General features: G+C 43.2%; 1 protein-coding gene across 11 annotated transcripts in view; it reads left to right on the top strand.

Annotated features, from left to right (window-relative positions):
• Pde4dip (phosphodiesterase 4D interacting protein) overlaps positions 1-14,161 on the top strand; it is a 185,985-nt gene that overhangs the window by 162,909 nt on the left and 8,915 nt on the right. For all 11 annotated transcript variants that reach the window (XM_077791185.1, XM_077791184.1, XM_077791175.1 and 8 more), the window contains 8 exons: positions 2,361-2,584; positions 3,221-3,373; positions 5,238-5,423; positions 7,371-7,622; positions 8,999-9,130; positions 9,617-9,736; positions 11,101-11,290; positions 11,881-12,005. In XM_077791185.1, the coding sequence (XP_077647311.1) occupies positions 2,361-2,584; positions 3,221-3,373; positions 5,238-5,423; positions 7,371-7,622; positions 8,999-9,130; positions 9,617-9,736; positions 11,101-11,290; positions 11,881-12,005 (1,382 nt within the window). The remainder of the gene's footprint in view (positions 1-2,360; positions 2,585-3,220; positions 3,374-5,237; positions 5,424-7,370; positions 7,623-8,998; positions 9,131-9,616; positions 9,737-11,100; positions 11,291-11,880; positions 12,006-14,161) is intronic.

Here is a 14,161-nt window from a genome sequence, read left to right as displayed (position 1 = left end):
ATGGCCACCCAATTTTCTTGGAGAAGAAGGAGTCATAATATCGTATCTAGTGAAAGAGGCCCAGTGAAAGAGGCTGGATGCCCTGGGAAGCCACGATGCCTCAGGAACCATTTTTTTAATGTGTCACTTCTTATAATGCTCTATAAGATATGTGCTAAGGGTAAGTTATAGCCACTAGTTTGAGCTGTCTGTGTTACAACTGTGCCTCAAAATAACTAGGATGTCAAGGTATTTGGATTTTTATTTCTAATCTATCACAGACATTTCAGTCAACTAGATGATTCTGCCTAATGTAGTCCTAGATATTGGGACAATTTTTTTAATGCTTTTAAATGCTCAATTTCAATATTTTATACTGGTCTAATTGGAGATAAGAAACAGTCCTTGAGCTGCAGTTGTTCAGAGATCATATCATACCTAGATAACTGTCTCCTCAGGTCCTGAGCATACTATGTAGCCAGTGTGCTGGGTAACTATTGTTCACTCTTCATCTGTCCCCTACCTGGCCAGAGACATTAATGAACAAGGGCAAATTGTGGCAGCTGCAGTAAAACAGGCTTTAGATGCCAGAGCAGTACTAACTCCAGAGATGGGAGTTCAAATCATTCCCACAGGGGTGAAAGGACCTCTTCCCAAAGGAACAGTAGGCTTATTATTGGGACGCAGCTCTTCTACTCTAAAAGGACTTTTGATAAGTCCTGGGGTAATTGATCCCGATTATGAAGGTGAAATAAAAATTATAGCCAGTTCTCCAAAGGGTATATCAGTAATTTCACCAGGAGATAGAATAGCACAATTACTAATAATACCAAGCCTACATGATAAATTTTCCAGTCATGTTGTAGAAAGAGGTTCCAAGGGATTAGGCTCCACAGGTGTAGATTGGGCTATGCTTTCTTTAAATTTAGATTCTCGCCCCATGCTAAAACTAAATATTCAAGGTCATGAATTTAATGGGCTACTGGATACAGGTGCAGACCTTAGCATTATCTCTCGTCAAGAATGGCCAAAACATTGGCCATTACAACAAGCCACTCAAACGCTTCGAGGCCTAGGAGTGGCGAATAATCCCGATAAAAGTGCAATGGTATTAGATTGGAAGGATCCTGAAGGATGTGAAGGAACTATACAGCCATATGTATTGGATCATCTTCCTGTAAATTTATGGGGACGAGATGTCTTAGATCAATTAGGTTTGACATTAACAAATAATATCAATCAAAATGCACCCACTATTATGGCTAGACAAGGTTTTAGGAAAGGAAAAAGATTAGAAAAACAAGAACAAGGTATAGCAGCACCAATACAAATAAATCAAGGAACAGACAGACATGGGTTGGATTTTCACAAAGGGCCACTGAGACAATAAAAATTACCTGGAAATCAGAAAGACCAGTATGGGTCCCTCAGTGGCCCTTGACTAAAGAAAAGATACAAGTAGCCCATGATCTGGTCAAACAACAATTAGTGGAAGGACATATACAACCTTCTGTATCTCCCCATAATACTCCCATTTTTGTCATCAAAAAGAAATCTGGTAAATGGAGATTATTGCAAGATTTAAGAGCCATTAATAATGAAATGGTCATTATGGGACCTGCTCAATCGGGGATTCCTCAGTTGTCTGCTTTGCCAAAAATTTGAAGATATTTCAAGTTGGTGCTGATAACGCCAAGGTCGCGGGTTCATTCCCCGTACGGGCCACCAAATGCCGCAGTCTGACTGGGCACAATTCAGGAGCCACTTGTCAAAAGAAACAAACTTTATTTTTAAAACTACAAACGCCAAACAAAACAGCTCCTCAGGAAAAACCCTCAGAGCCCAACTGCCACCACTGGCTTCCAGAAGCCTCTCTCTACACAAACCACACCACCTCCCACAATCCTCCTGCTCTTGAGGCCGATTGGCTGGGTCGCGTGGGCGGAGCCAAAGAAGTCCCCCAATGAGCAGTTCCGTAGTCTGAAGGGCAGGGAAACAGCCCAATGAATATCACCGCAGAGGAGCCAATCAGCTAGATGTTGCTGGGGCCGCTGTGAGCCAATCATCAGCTGGCAGTCTGAAGGGCAGGGAAACAGCCCAATGAACATCACCACAGAGGAGCCAATCAGCTAGATGTTGCTGGGGCCACTGTGAGCCAATCATCAGCCGGCAGCTGGGAGTTTGCTGGCAGCTGGAAGTTTTCTGGGGCCCCTTTGGCTGTGGCTCTCAACACTCCAGCCCCAATTAGAAATGAGTTATGTCAATTGTGCTAAGCAGAATGGTCCCCCTGGCTTATGTGACTTTTTCTCATATGCCTTAGTAAGGACTTGCTGGACTGTGTGAACTTGGTTTCACCGGTTGTCTACCTCTCTTCCCACCAGGCTCAGCAGGGAGCTGCAGGAGAAGGAAAAAGTGATTGAAGTCCTGCAGGCCAAGCTGGATGCCCGGTCTCTTTCGCCCCCCAGCAGCCATGCCTTGTCTGACTTCCACCGCTCTCCCAGCAGCACCTCCTTCTTATCTGATGAGCTGGAAGCCTGCTCTGACATGGACATAGCCAGCGAGTATACACACTGTGAAGAGAAGAAAGCTTCACCTGGTCACTCAGGTAGTCTGTACTTTCTGAGAGGTGCCCTTCTATTTAGACTGAGCAGAGACCTAGGAAACCAGGCCTTATAGCTCTGCCTTGGTGTGTATCAGGCTGAACATGGTTTTGGGACCAAGTGCCAAGCACAGGCTCCCATGGGCTAGGGACTTTGCTCCTGACTCTGCAATTTACTATGTCACCCTATTACCCATCAGCATATATTGCTGTTGGACTCAAGGCAATCTGTAGTGCACAGAATGAGAAGATGGTGGGAAGAGTTTTCTTCTTCACTGAATCTGATAGACATCTTTCTTTAAGATTGAACATCTCGTCTCTCTTGTAGTGATCTTGCTGCAGTTCCTGAGCAGTATCTCCTGAGTATCTGTGGGTGTCCACAGTTGCTGCTGCCAGTCTTCCCTGATATTTTTAGAGGTAGAGATTTCATAATTTCAGGGCTCTGAGCCCCACTATAACCCCTGAAGTGGATACCTCACTAAAGGAACTATTTGCAAGCAAGAAAATGAACACTGCAAAAGTGCCTGTGCTTGGAGCTTTTTCTGACAGCAAGACCCCAGCCCTGGTACCCGTAGTTAAATATAAGGCCAGGATTCCAGTTCTCTGTGGAACATCATTTTCTTTCATTCATGGGTTTTATAGATTCCATCCATCATTCAAGTCTTTCTGCTGTATTGTCTTCTAAACCATCAGTAACCAGTGCTTCACAGGGGGTTAAGGCCGAGTCCAGCAGCAACCCCATCAGCTTGCCAACTCCCCTGAATGCCCCCAAGGAGGCCAACCAGGCCCATCCAGGTATGCAGTAGCTTCATCTCCTCTTCCTCAGCTGCCCATTGGACTTTCCTTCAGGGACAAAGGTGTGAACATAGAAACCATTGGTGCATCACATCCTAGACAAAATCAAGATACCACTTTAATGCACCAATTGTGTCTGATTTAAAAAAAATTAGAACATAAGTAATGGATGACAAGTTTTGATCAGCATACCAATTTTGACCAATAGTTAGCTAATAATTTTAAATAAACATTTTTATTTCTTTCTTTTATTTAGCTAGGGAAACAAAGAGGCAAATTTTTCTTACAGGATTACAATCAAAGAACAGAAAGAAATTCCCATTTACTGATCCTGCATACATGTTACCCATGTATTCTTCACAGTGGCCCTGTGTAATGGGTGGTATGGCTTACTTTGTGACTAAATTCTGTTTATTTTATACTATCATTCCTGGATTTGTGAATGTATTACTAGGCCTTGATTTGTTCGTGGGGTATATATCCTGGGGGCAACTAGATGGGTACATTTCACTTCTATGTTTCAGCATAGTTGCCAGAGGCTACATTGTTCACTCACAGCTCTATACAAGGGTTGGCAGGGAAAGGGCCAGCCTTGTCTTTACCTCCTGCCCCACACACCTGGATGGCTGCCTTCAGTGTAGTCTGACATGGATAGGGATTCTCCCAGGAAGCACAGTGCTTTCTTTTGCCACCCTCCTCTCTTCTGAGGAAGAACGGTGTCCCTAACCTGAGACTGGGCACAGAGTTTCTGAGCCAGAGTATGTACCAGCTAGACCAAGAGATCATGGGGGAAAACTTTTTACCCAGAACTATAGATATCTGCTTAAATGCTCAGTTCACAGAGCAGAAAGCCAGGGGTTTTAAGAATCAGAAGACTTTTTCCATAAGAGGCCTGAGCTGTGCTACTTGGCAGTTTGGGTGTCTTTGCAGTATTGCTCTGTCATGATTTCAGCCTCATGGGGCAGTGAATGAGTTTTAGAATGTAACCACTGTCTTGTCTTCTACATTAGACATTCTCTACAGGGCAGTCTTAATTTCTGGTCCTTCCATTGGTCCTCTACCTATTTTTAGTAAAGAAGAAACAGAGGCAAACATTGGAACTTCCCAGGGTTCACAAAAATCAGGCTATCAATGGGCGGCATAAAGATCACCTGGAGATTTCTCAAAAGTGAAAATTTCCAAACCCTGCTCTCAGAGTTCATGATTCTGTAGCTCTGCATTAAGGACGGAAGAATCTGCATGTGTTATGAGTTTGTCCTAAGTAGTTCTAGTGCCCAGACAAGTTTGTAAGCCACTGAATAAAGGCTTCTGTTTTTCCTCTGGTGAAAGAAGATGCTGATTTGGGTTTCTGACATTTGTTTCCATCAAAATCTTGAACTCCATGTACTAGTAATGCAAATTTCCTGATAGCCCTATCAACTCCTGCCTTCCTCAAGATGGACCCTGATGCTTTCAGAAGAGGAAGTGTAGGTGTAGGAAGAATCACTCCCAGAGTCAAGGACTGATACATGCTGGGAGTAACACCCAGTGGCCCTTGAGGTCATTGGGGCACAGCCATTTTGATATGGGTGAGGGTCAGTAATGGCCCCTTGCCTTCTGTAGCCAATTGATTTCAAGATGAGCAAAAAACATATATATAAGACAGCCCTGGCAGGGGAGAAGGAGGAGAGGTCAGCCGGGTCAACCTCTTTGGAGCAAAGGTCACTTTTGGCTGGCTCAGCCTGCACCTCATTAAGTGTAAGCCACTCTACCAGTTGGTATCTGGTCAGGGAATTATTTCACCTTCTCAATCTTTTACCCATGCTTTTCTCTCACTTTCTCTCTAATGATATTGTCTCCTTTCTCCCTAACTTTCTGTTTCTAGGCTTTCATTTTAACTCCATACCCAAGCCGGTTAGCCTCCCCCAGGCTCCATTGCCCTCAGCTCCATCCAGTTTCCTGCCCTTCAGCCCCCTTGGTCCTCCCTTCCTTGGCTGCTGTGAGACACCAGTGGTGTCCTTGGCTGAGGCTCAACAGGAGCTGCAGATGCTGCAGAAGCAGTTGGGAGAAAGTGAGCACAACTGCTGCCCTTGTGTGCTTGCGAGTGGCAGTCTCACATTGTGTTGCTCTGCATGGCTTTGGCTTGATGGTGAAGATGGAAAACAAACAGTGGCACATGCTATAAATGGAAGAGGGAGGGAAGGCTCTGCTTGCTTATCTTGATATGCATTTGCTTTTGTCTTTCTGGTGTGTGTGTCTCATCAGTTATAGGATATGTTCAGGAAGCTCTAGACCTAGTGCTCACACACTTTTGACAGGTTGGGTACCACCAAGTGTGCAGAATGCAGACAGCTGGGAGAAGTACTTACTGGTAGGGAATGGAAGAAAGATTTTGTTTTGTCCACTTAGGATTACATGACTATAAAAAAAAAAGGTGGCCACATATATGGATGGACTCCTTGTGGGGCTCTTATATTCTGCTGTGAAATGATTTTAATCAAGTTTAGTTCTTGACATTATGAGCTCAAGGAAAAAGGGTGGTGGTAGAAGAATTCAGAAGCAGAAGTAACAGAGGCCCTTTTTTGTTGCACAAGGTTCATGTCCACCCCAGGACAGGACAGCTGGAATCATAAACACAGGTCATGATGTCTGATTGTGAATTCTGTCCTCTGACTCCCAAAGATAGTTCATCTTATATAGTCACATAATTTATAGGCTGTGTACAGTCATCTTTTAGAAAATAGTTTGATATATTTATAGGCTGGATACCTCATCATAAATTTTATTTGTGTGTGTGTGTGTGTGTGTGTGTGTGTGTGTGTTTCCTAAACCCAAATCATACTTTGGGTTTAGGAAAAAAGAGGGGAAAAAAACCCCTTCATATGATGAATTTACTCACTAATAGTGCTTTAAAGAACAACTAGAAAAATTGGGGGTAAACTGGCAAGTGATAATTGCATTAACCCCTCTTACAAGTTTAGATTGATTGAAGGAAATGATGAACTCACTCCTGTTTGTTTAGGGGAAGATGCATGTCTGTTCTGCTGTCCATGTTGATAATCCTTGGAAGAAAGCAGTCTTCTGAATTTTCTAAATTATGGCCCTGCCCACGTTTTCTCCCCTCTTTCCCATGTCAAACTTTTTCTTTTATTTCTTTTTTTAAACACAGAAGCAAAGATGAAACTCAAATGGTCTTCTCTTCAGAAGCTCCCTAATTATGGCTAGAAACAGGTGATATAGGCAGAATTTTACAGTTTTTAGTCACCCAACTTCTTACTTCTGCTTCAAGGGCTCAAGTGGAAGTCCTGTGGTTTCATAGGACATATGGAGACATCAGTCCATGCAATACAAGGTCAGGCCTCCCTCCTTGGAATGGGTTCAGTGGTCTTTGGGCAGATATGGTGACACCTTTCAGTTCCTTGAATCATGTTGGAGGGGATCCAAATCACAACTTGCCTTACATAGGGCTTTCTCAGGCTCAGAATAGGGTTCTTTAGTCTAGAGGAATTGAGTTGCCTTGTCTTGCTGGATTTTGTGTCCTCTTTCTCCTCTGAAAACTCCAAAGGAGGAATAGAAAGATTTACTGGTTAGCAGGGACAGCAAATATTCATAGGCAAACATTCCTGTTCTCAGGGATGTTCAATCCTACATCCCATCATGCTCTGACCTCTAACATTGGGAGTAAGTCCTATTTCTGGAACTTCTCGGGAAACTTCCTAGACTCTGTCATGAAGAATTATAGTAGGATCCAGGAATAGGGTCACTGGACTTTTCCTTGTATACGAAGGTGATTCAGGTTACTTTATCCATCCTTTTCTATTGGTGTCTCATGCTAAGAAGTACAAAAGGTGCAAGTTATCCTCTCTAGGTCTTTATGCCATTGGTGTCTCACAGTGGATGTGACCTCTGAAGACCCACATGGCCCCTGGTAATCTCCATTCTTAGTAATCACAGAATTCCTTGCTGATCCTTCCCTTCTGACACCCTGTTGGTTTCTCACTCATGTTTCTTTCTGCAGGTGTCAGCAGTGTTCCTCCAGCTTCCACAGCCACGTTGCCAGGCAGCCATTCAGAAACCAGCTCTTCCCACTACCTCAACCCTGCCCAGTCCCACTCTCCAATGAGGAGTGCCATGGAATTGGGCAGAATCCTGGATCCTGGGTACCTGGGTAGCAATGGCCAGTGGGATGTCATGAGACCTCAGAAAGGGAGTGTCTCTGGGGACATCTCTTCAGGTTCTTCAGTGTATCAGCCTAACTCCAAACCCACAGGTAAACACAAAGCTGAGAGTCTTGGCCTTTGAAAGGAATAGCATTTGGTTTGCTCGTCTCCTACCTGGGCAGGGCTTCTTCACTCCTCCCCAACCCCTGGCTCCCAGAGTAGGAATATGATCAAAGAGCAGTCTTAGGGCTGGGGATGTGGCTCAAGCGGTAGCGCGCTCGCCTGGCATGCGTGCGGCCCGGGTTCCATCCTCAGCACCACATACCAACAAAGAAGTTGTGTCCGCCGAGAACTAAAAAATAAATATTAAAAATTCTCTCTCTCTCTCTCTCTCTCCCCTCTCTCACTCTCTCTTTAAAAAAAAAAAAGAGCAGTCTTAGTACCACATTCTTTCTAAGTGCTAAGTGCACCCTTTCTTTCTCCCTGCAGAGGGTTTTGGTGCTCTGCAGGGCTATAGAAAAGTCAGTGACCCATCCCCTGTGCTCTCACACATGTTGTTCTCCTTCATGGAACCTGACCTCTTTGCAGCCCACTCTTTTAGACCCTTCTAGATGGCCAGGCAGATGTTCACAGGGATTTTCTTCTGTCAATCATAAATTTTATGAAATCCCCACGTACACATATGTATTGTACACAAAAAACAATCACATCAAGTGGAGGGGTATAACTAAGCAGGTGGATACAGGAACACAGCTCAGTTCCAATAGTAAGATGTTATAATTCTCAGAAAAAGATTGAGCCCCAAACAAAATGGTATAGTTGATGCGGTCTATTCTTAGCATCTCTTCCACTTTTCTTTTCTGCATCCTTTTTCTTTCCTTGGGGGTTGCTCCTTTCTCCTCTCTAATCCATCTTCAGATCCCTCAATCTATGCAGGCTATCCTGCTTTTCCCACCATATTAAAAGCGATTTGAGGGAAGGTTTTAGTTTGGGTCATTAACCACATGGGATAAATTGAAGGTCATGTGCTTTTAATTTAGGCCTTCTCTCTAAGGATTGGAGGACTATGCTAAAAATTGTTCAGTCATAATATCAGTAAGAAGAAAGGCATTAGAAGAAAGTCAGAGTGAGGACTTTTCTATCATCCTCAAAGCCACACCAGGCGGTGGCCAGGCCTTTCCCGATGGTAGGCAAGCTCTAACCAGAGTTGACAGTTATTTTTCTAAATCATGTGGAACTTTACCAGGCCTCTGTGTGAGAGAGAGCCCATGGGGTTTCCTTAGTAAAGGACCATTCTGCGCTTGAAAGCCCATTTACTCTTTAAATAAAGTTACCGGTGTCCCCTCAGTGCCCGTGTGAGAGAAGGAAGTTAGCAGAAGGATGGTGATTTTTAGGGGTCATGCTGAGGCTGATCCATCTCCCATTCTTCCTAGTAACCAGGACTCTCATTTCCCGCTTCTCTCCATGTCCTGGTGGTATGATGCAGGGGCTGACCTACTGGAAGAGCATCTTGGTGAAATCCGGAATCTGCGCCAGCGGCTGGAAGAGTCCATCTGCATCAATGACCGCCTGCGGGAGCAGCTGGAACACCGCCTCAGTTCCACTGCCCGTGACAGTGGTAGGGAAGGCCCGGCTCTTCCTGTTTCTGGATGTATTTAGGGAACTTTTGAAGAAAAGGCCCTTTGGCAGAGTTTCAGTTTTCAAACCCTTTGGTATACTTTCCTTCAGTAGCTCCCTACAGACCGTCCAGCAAGGGAGATGGCTAAGCGTTATTATCCTACTTCATGAATGTATCTGAGCTTAGAGAATAACTTTCCTCCAGGCCGAACTAGGTCTAGTCCCCAGAGTCTACTTATTTCTCACATCATACTTAATCTTCTTACATGCTGCCTACTGATTCTGTGTGTCCTTGTGATTGGCATGTGGTAAAACCTGATCTATAAGGGCCTTCCCCCACTATTTCTTCTCTCTCCCTGTGCTCTTCCTCTGAGCTGCTTAGAGTTTTGGGAGCTTTCTGCTAGGTTGGGACAAAAGATCTCTGGGAGATACAGAATGGCAAACTTTTGGAAGTATCTGTAACTCAAATGTATGTTTCCCTGGACAGGATCCACCTCTCACTTCTACAGTCAGAACCTGGAATCTATGCCTCAGCTCTACAATGAGAACAGAGCCCTCAGGGAAGAAAACCGGAGCCTTCAAGCTCAGCTGAGTCACGTTTCCAGAGGTAGGTGAACAAAAATCACAAACTGGTAACACCCATGTCTCTTTCTTCCCTGGCCACAGCAGTCACCAATTGGAGAAGCAAAGAAAAGAAGGCAGAGATAACAGCTATTAAGCTGTTAATCTACCAATTCAAGTCTCGTAGCCATTCTCACTCTCACTCTACAAAGGGCTACTTCCTAAGAGGTCCCAACCATGGCCCTCCCAAGAAGTCCATCTACAGAGGTTCAGAGTCACTAACTTTCAAACTGGTTATCAGTTTGAGATTTACTCTACCTCTTCCCATTCACAGCTGGTTTGGACCCTTGAAAGGAAGAAATGTGTGTGTGTGTGTGTGTGTGTGTGTGTGTATTTCCTGTCACATTTCTCCACACTGAACTGCAGCAGTGTGTCCCTCATCTGTTCTTCTGTCACCTCACCACATCCCCTCACTATACATTTCACGCTGCTCTCTGATAGGTAGTCCTACACTTCTGTGTCAGGAGGTACTAGCAAATGTTCTCCATAACTCTCCCAACTGTATTTGATGGGCATCTATGGGTAAGTGTCATTTCTCATGTGACCTGGGAGGCACCTGATTTAGAGTTAATTGACCCAATCAAATCAATGTATAACCATCACAAATTCTTTTTGCTTACAGATATTTATTAAATATCTACAAAAAGGCTAAGAATAGTTTCTGAGAGGAATAAATCCAGAATGAGGAAATGCTTGAGGAAGCCAAAGGCTTCAAGAGAAATTCCTTAATTAGTCACTCTGAAGCATACTTCAGAGGAAAGGTTGCTGCTTGGGGAAGATAACAAAAGTTAATAGTGAAGAGAGAAGGAAGAGTGACTAAACTATCATTGCATATTTGGAAAGAATAGAACAGACCTTACCGGTGAGAAGAGAGTAGAGATTTAAATGAGTACTGTTTGCTAGGCCCAGGCAAGTTCCACTTCAGAGGACTGACTGAACATCCAGCCTTATTCTCAAGGTTCCTATCAATCATATTTGAAAATTTGTGATCAGAGAGATGCTGCTAGCCCTGCCAAAAACAAATGTCCCAATTTTCAAAATGATGAAAAAATATATTCTAAAAACCATGGTCAAGAAATCTTGATGTTGGTCTTTGGCAAATTTGAGATAGATTGTTGAACAAACAATAAAGGGTAAGCTTTAGACACCAGAATGTCTTCCTTCAGAGTGAGGGAGGCCATACTAAATGAGAGAATCAGGCACTGCAAAAATGGAGGTATACCGGACTTTAGCATATATGGGTACAGTAAGCCAAACTCTGTCCCTATGCCTTACCTTGGTTTTGATTGGTGCACTTTGGCTCATCTCCCTACTGAGCTTTTACCCCACACCTGTTGTTCTGCCCACCAGGGCACTCACAGGAAACAGAATGCCTGAGGGAGGCTCTGTTCTCCTCTCGATCCCGCCTTCAAGAGCTGGAAAAGGAGCTGGAGCAGCAAAAAGTGGAGCGGCAGCAGCTTCTAGAAGACCTGCAGGAGAAGCAACAGGAGATCTTGCACTTCAGGGAGGAACGTCTGTCCCTCCAGGAAAATGACTCCAGGTAAGGGGAAGGGAGCCCCATTTTCAGATTTATAAGGTACATTGGCAAGACAGTAGTGTCCTCTTTGGGAAGCCTGGTTTCCCATCTGCTATTCCTGCTTCCTGGGTGAATTTGAGCAGAGGAGGGCCTCTCTAGGGATACCTTTTGCACTCCAAAGTGGAGTTACATAAGACTTGCATGTACCAGAGACTGGAGAAAGACCATTCCCATGCTGCCAATTAGATACAGGACATTACTTTCACCTTTACCTGGAAGCTGCCTCAGCAGCACAAGTTTGAGTGATGTTCATCCAAAGCACAAGCTCCACAACTACCTGTCAGCATGAAGAGCACTGGGGGTCCAGTGAAGACACTATGCTGGTGTGTCTGTCCTGGTCCTAGCTTAGGTAACTAATGCTGCTTCACACCAAGTTACTTTACCTGTCCCAGGCTCTGCTTCTACATCTGTAAAGTAAAGGAGATGGTCTTCCTGATCCCTGAGGGGAAGTCTAGAGCTAAAACTCTAGGAAGCAAAGGTTGGCTTATAGTGTATTGCACAAGTATGGCTGAGCAGCCCTGCCAGCTCAGTGGGCCCTTGCTTCTCCCTGACAGACTGCAACACAAGCTGGCCCTCCTGCAGCAGCAGTGTGAAGAGAAACAGCAGCTCTTCCATTCCCTGCAGTCAGAGCTACAGATCTATGAGGCACTTTATGGAAATTCTAAAAAAGGACTAAAAGGTATGTTTTTCTTCTCCCTCTCCTCTTAAAGCCCAAGCATGAGACATTAGTGGCATGGGCAAGATTCTGTCTGGGTGCCCTAACAATAGGCCACAAGAATCAAACTTCACCTACTTAGGTAGCTAGAAACAAATTAATCAACGTGAGATTATACCATGTTTTTAATGCAAAGAACTATTCTGGTGCTATCATCATTTGTGAAGGTCTTAAATATTATAAATAATATATAATGACAGCCATGCAGCCATCCTACTTTACCTTAATCCTGACCCCCCAACTCACCATGGGACAATTAAGAGATATAAAACAGAAGTTATTGTGTCCATCTGCAACTAAAAAATTTTTTTTAAAGTATACATATATATGTATATAATTGGCTTTTAAAAATACCTTCGAAAGCTTAAAATTTCAAGCCTGATTTTAAATATTAGCATTTTTATTGAGGACTTTTGCCACCTGCTGAAATAATAATCTAGTATTTGAGAATTTTGGTATATTTCCCTATTTGTCTTCTTTAGATGAAGAAGGCACATTTGAATTTACTTAAAACTGGATTTAGTTTCCTAGTTTACTAAAAAGGGAAAATGAACTAGAACTTGAAGCATAGGGGCCTTACCAGGCTGAGAGAATAGCAAATGTACAAAGCCAATGTGAATGTTGGGTCAGGAGAGAGACCAGCCTGTCTATAGGAGAAGCTTGATTGGAGGAGTAAGAAATCAGATTAATGGAATGAAAGACACCAGTGCATAGAAAACCCATAATTCAAGCATGGAGGTTTATATACAATGGAAATAACTATGGTTTTTTCTTTTTCAATGAAAGAAAGTATGTAATGAAAACAGAATTTTAAGATGTTAAGTCTGGTGGGACATTTTAGAGACATTAGAATCTAAAAAACCTCTTGGATGGCTAAATAATTTGGGGAGCTTTAAAAAGTGAGAGCTTAATATAAGGTGCTTGGGAAGATAAAGAAGGACACATGAAAAATGTTTCATAAAAAAATACTGACAATAAGCAAAACTTAGTGGTAATTTGGATCTAGGGAGAGAAAGGGAGGAGTGTGATAGAAACTTTGGATTAGTTTCTGAAGCCACTTGATCCTAAACCACTTCCCCTTTTATTCCATTCCTCCTGTTCACGGGTCTTTTAGGATTTATTACAAAGCTGTTGCCACTACAACTCCAAAATTCCTTATTTTTAATTCCAAAATCCAATAAGAATTAAAATTGAATTAAAAGCTTTTTCATATACTCTTTAACTGAGTGACAAGAGGACATTTATAAGTCTTCAAATAATCACTTGATGGGTAAATGGCTGTGGGCCAGATGCAATTTGGTGCAAGTAATTCAAGGCACCCTCTTGCATGGTATATGCACCCTCTTGCCTTGCTAGAGATCAAAACCAATTCAGTATTTTAAAATATATTTGGCTTTGGGCTTGGGTTGTGGCTTAGTGGTAGAGTGCTTGCCTAGCATGCCTTAAGCCTGAGTTTCGATCCCCAGCACCATATAAAAATAAACAAATAAAGTTATTGTGTCCATCTGCAACTAAAAAATTTTTTAAAAAAGTATACATATATATGTATATATTTGGCTTTAAGGTAAAATATTTCTGAGATCTTTTCATTATAGTATGTACAAATATGTGTGGTAAGTAGAAATGAAAACCATAGAGAAGCTGAAAAATTCACTTTGTTAGGACCCCTGTCTAAAGTACTTGACTCCCATTTTTACATGTTACCAAAAGTCCTGGTGCATTCCTCCTCTCCCTCTTTGATTTCTGAGTGCAGAGGTGATCAAATCTTCTCCCTCAGCCCCTACCCTTCTCTAGTTGAGTGCTGACCTCCTGCCTTGGAGGATCCTGCTCTCCAGCCTGCAGAACTAAGGTTAATAAGGAGGTGAGATAACAGATTTGTTATTGTCTGCCAATCAAATGCCTTTAAGTACATGGTGGTAATTTTGAACCTCGGGAAATTCCAAACTGAAAATGTGTCACCTTGGTGTGTCCCAGGGGCTACACAGGAATGATTAACATCTCTACCACAGATTTGCTGCCCAAGTCTCTGAGACTACAGTAAGGTCCTTGGCAGAAAGGAATGTCACAGAACAGTATTCTCACAAGTGCTTGTAAAAAATGGGCCAATGCAACCAAACCCC

The sequence above is a fragment of the Urocitellus parryii genome, chromosome 11, assembly GCF_045843805.1.
Source record: "Urocitellus parryii isolate mUroPar1 chromosome 11, mUroPar1.hap1, whole genome shotgun sequence".
NCBI lineage: Eukaryota > Metazoa > Chordata > Mammalia > Rodentia > Sciuridae > Urocitellus > Urocitellus parryii.
This window is presented reverse-complemented; position numbering and strand designations above follow the sequence as displayed.